The sequence below is a fragment of the Arachis ipaensis genome, chromosome B01, assembly GCF_000816755.2.
Source record: "Arachis ipaensis cultivar K30076 chromosome B01, Araip1.1, whole genome shotgun sequence".
In the NCBI taxonomy this organism is placed as follows: Eukaryota; Viridiplantae; Streptophyta; class Magnoliopsida; order Fabales; family Fabaceae; genus Arachis; species Arachis ipaensis.
Genome location: NC_029785.2, coordinates 1,179,851 through 1,184,340, shown reverse-complemented (window position 1 = coordinate 1,184,340; position 4,490 = coordinate 1,179,851). Strand labels below are relative to the sequence as shown.

Genomic DNA, 4,490 nt, shown 5'->3' with positions numbered 1-4,490 from the left:
GATTATTGGTTCAGCCATCATTTTTCTTTGCCTTTTTTTTGGTCAAGATTATTTTTCTTTTCCAAAGACCTCTAACATTGTGAGAAGAAAGCCCAATAGTTACATAAGGCCCAATAGTTTCGTTAAGCCCAATAGATTATTGTTTTTAGTGTAATTTTTTTTTCTCACACTTATGTAAGTAGATTTAAATAAGATTAGTTGTCTCACGTTTCATCTAATATTAAAAAGGTATATATCAATTCAATATGCAAAATAATAATAATAATAATAATAATAATAATAATAATAATAATAATAATAATAATAATAAGAAGAAGAAGACAAATTTTTCTTTGCTTTTCAAGTTCAACTAATTATTTTTATAGCAAATGATATGAAAGTTACTCCTATAGTAGTGTAGTTCTTCAAGAACAACCCCAATATAACACATTATTGTTTGGTTTATTGCATCACTAAAATTAATAATGAATGATTAATTATTACATCATGATAGAAATTACACCAAAGTAATTATATATCTTCACATACTCTTACACAACATAACATAACACAAATGCGACTTAAATAACAACATTATTGACAACAACAATATAATAGATCCTCTCAATTTCTTTTTTAATTTATGTTATAAAATATAATTTCTCATCATAAATAGATAATTTAAGTGGAATAAAAAATATTTAAAAAAATTGAGAAGATGTATTATTTTTTTTATCATCAGAAGACTTAAAACAACATACATGAAAATTAATTATTAATCCACCAAAATTAAAGCACATTGTTCGTTTTCAAATTTTCACAATCATGATCATGGATCTAAGGGCATTTATGGAATTGGTGACGGGTGGTGAGGCTTTTATAGCAAGGGCAAGAATCATGGTGGCCAGAGGTGCCTTCAGGAACACACTTGCAAATCTTACAGCAACTTCCACATGCCCTTTTGCATAGATTTGGCCTTGATGATAATTTGCACCTTCTTTCACATTCTAATCCACAATCTACATTATTCATATATAAATTAAATTAAAATTTATTTTATATTAACTATAATATGTACTTAAAAAAATAAAATCATATTATACATATGGTAGAAATTTAGGTACAGTCAACTTTACATAAAATTTGATCATTGACAGCCGTTAGATAAAAATTTAATCAAATCAGTCAAATTATTGAACCGTTTTTAATTATCAACTTCACGTGAAGTTGACTGTATCTGAGTTTTTACGTATATATATACCAATTGTTTGTGGAAGAGGAGTTGGTGTTGGAGCTCCAATGTTGGTGGTGCTCATTGTCATCATCTGTGAATGGAGATCAGATTCACGACAAATTAATTTTTAATCTGTTGAATTAGAAAATACTGTAACCAACCAAAAAAATAATAATAAAATAATTTTGAGTTCATTTCTTCAAATGAACACGAATTTTAATACAAAATATATTAAAATTATTTTTTTATCAATATAAAAAAATTCTATTATTAGAAATTCGAATTTATTCGTCACTCGTCAAATTTAAAGTTGATGATCCATTTTATGAAAAGAGAAAAATAAAAAAAAAACTATTATTTCTTCAAGATAATTAGTACATGTATATACTAAATAAGCATGTTATAACTAATTTAGTACTAATTAAATTAGTAATAGATGATAATGATAGATTATAGGAGGCATAATATAGGTTTACCGTTTGGTGTGATTCAGCAATGTGAAGAATGAGAAGAGTGAGGAGAAGTGAAGAAGCAATGAGAGTTCTAGAGAATGCCATTATAGTAGTGTGTATCTAAGTGATGAGTGAAATACAATAATATTATTGGTGACAATGAAATGGGAAGTAAGATTATGATGAGTATTTATAGGAGGAATTAACAACACTTTTAAGAGTGAGATATGGTTTGTTTTCAGAGAGTAAATTAATTGTATAATGCAAATTGAATTGGATGCAAACAAAAGAGATCACTACCTAGAAGGTGCTTTTGACAGGCTAGTCCAGCAAAGACAGAGATCAAACCCTAATTCATCTAGTTGCTTCTTGTTGACTTTAGCTTAGCTTGGACCTCTCACATGGATGCTAATTTTAAATAAATAATAAAAAATAATTTTAAATTTATTAATGAGATGTTAGAGATATAATTATTAATGTTATCTTCTTCTATCAGGTTAAACTGTTAGGATGAGTAATTTTATGATATGATATTTCGAATTTTATGTCCAAAAGTCAATAATTCGATCATTAGTGAATCTCAAAAGTCAAAAATAAAAAAAAATAGCATAAAATAAATAAAAAAGAGAAAAAGTCCATGTCAAAATCAAATTTAAAAAAAAAAAGTATTAGAGATATAACTATTAATATTATCTTTTTTTATTAGTTTAAACTTTTGGAATAAATAATTTTATAATATAGTATCAGAATAATTCAACACTAATAAGTGAGTGTATATTCGAAAATAGAAATTCTCCATTGTGAGCTAGAGATATAAACATGATAAAATTAATAAATTAATTAGTATTTAGCCCACAGCCCCACACTTCTTTCTAAGAAGAAAGAAAAGAGAGAATATAGGGAGACAGCAACTTGTGATTTTAAAAATGCTAAGCAAGAGCATCGTACAACTACACACATACTTTTTAAGATTTGATGTCGGCATATACATCTTAGAAGCATCCAATGTAACCTTATATTATACCCATGTGTTATATTTGTTTTATTATATCTAATTATGCAAAAACAATAACTACAAATACAAAATATAGTTTTTTTTTTCTCTCTCTCTTTCTTTTGATATAATGCATACATTAATAATGTAGCAGGACTAAATTTTCATTTTGGTGCTTTGATATTCACGCGATTACTCATTTTGATTTTCGAAATTCAAAATTATTTATACTGATCTTCTAGATTCAAGTTTCGGCACCAATGTGATCCTTCGACTCTTTTCGACGATGACTAAACAAACAGAATGCTGAGATGGCACCCTTCCTACCACGCTGGATAATGAGTAAACGACATCATTTACCCTTGCCATCCAAACAAGTAAGAAATGTCGTCACTTTGTATATGAATGGAGAAGAAACGATGGAGATTCAAAATAAAGTATTCTTCTTCTTCTCTACCTCTACTATTCTTTATTTCTGACTTGTTTGGGTGCCAAGGGTAAACAACGTCGTTTACTCATCATCCAGCGTAGTAGGGAGGGTGCTATATCAGCACTCCGTTTGGCTAGTCATCGCCGAAACAAGTCGAGGGACCATATTGGTGCCCTGACTTAAATCTGGAGGACTAGTATAGGTAATTTTGAATTTCGAGGACCAAATTGAGTAATCGCGTGAATCTCAGGGACCAAAATTAGTATTTAGTCAGTAAATTAAGATAAAACTTAACTTATTTGGATGCCAAGGATAAACGACATCGTTTACTAATCATCCAGTGTGGCACGGAGGGTGTCACCTCATTACTCCATTTGTCTAGTCATCACCGGAAAGAGTCGAGGGACCAAAATGGTGCCCGAATTTAAATTTGGAGGACTAGTATAGGTAATTTTTAATTTCGAGAACCAAATTGAATAATCGCGTGAATTTCAGAACCAAAATGGGTATTTAGTCAATGTAGCGGTATCAAATAAAGATGCTGCTTAAATAAATAAATAAATAACACTTTTTTTTGTGTGTGTTTATGTGTACACACTACACACACTTACCCACAAGACCAAACTTTTTTTTGGTCTTGGGCCACAAAACTAAATTTAAAACTTCAGTATTTGTTGGGCATGGAATCTATGCCTAACCCAACCAAGAGTTAAGAAGCCCAAATAAAATCAAAATTTAACTATATGACTTAAGCGGCCCAATATGTCCAAAAAGAGAGGCCCAAATGACGAAGGGTTCCCTCAAAATAATAATTCAACCCATGACAAAAAAAAAAAACTCAACAGTGCGAGGAGCCGCCACGCTTGAAGGCTGCTAAAATTTTAAACAAAAACAAAAGCTACTAAAAATATCTCATAAATACTAAAAAATAAAATTTAATTATTATATATTTATGTGTTGCTTTATATTTTTTAGAAAGTAATTAAAATTTTCAAAATATACTTATAAAAGTAAATTATTATTACATTTTAATACTTTGAATTATTTATTTATAAAATTTTATTATAGATATAAATATTTGACTATTTTGTTTTTCAATGTAGATTTGAAAGATGATGCTATAGAGTTTGATTGCATGCAGGAGTCAATATATCATCTAAATTGTTAGAGGAGTTTGTGTAGAAGCTTTGATATGTGTTACAAAATGTTGTTACAAAGAGAGTTAGGTAGCAACGTGATTGTGAGTTGTGACTTGTGACATTGAATGGTTGAAACTTCTTCCAACTCACCATTTCTCTAGACAAGTTAGTAGGAGCTACCCTTTTTAATAAATCTAATGTGTTTTAAAAACTATTAGAAATATCATCATCAATAAAGTTTTTTTTTCCCTAAAATTTGTCA

General features: G+C 28.8%; 1 protein-coding gene across 1 annotated transcript; it reads right to left on the bottom strand.

Moving 5' to 3' along the window:
• LOC107615866 (gibberellin-regulated protein 11) lies at nt 423-1,845 on the bottom strand. The gene is made up of 3 exons (XM_016317887.2): nt 1,690-1,845; nt 1,241-1,304; nt 423-998 (listed from the first exon to the last, which is right to left on the bottom strand). The coding sequence occupies exons 1-3, from the start codon at nt 1,768-1,770 to the stop codon at nt 817-819; spliced, it is 327 nt and encodes a 108-aa protein (XP_016173373.1). The 5' UTR covers nt 1,771-1,845; the 3' UTR covers nt 423-816.

Excerpts from the sequence above, each read along its gene's own strand:
- LOC107615866 (XM_016317887.2), bottom strand. The coding sequence starts at position 1,770 with ATGGCATTCTCTAGAACTCTCATTGCTTCTTCACTTCTCCTCACTCTT. Across the intron at positions 1,305-1,689 it reads TTGCTGAATCACACCAAACG|ATGATGACAATGAGCACCAC; the intron begins GTAAACCTATAT and ends CTCCATTCACAG. Across the intron at positions 999-1,240 it reads TCCTCTTCCACAAACAATTG|ATTGTGGATTAGAATGTGAA; the intron begins GTATATATATAC and ends TGAATAATGTAG.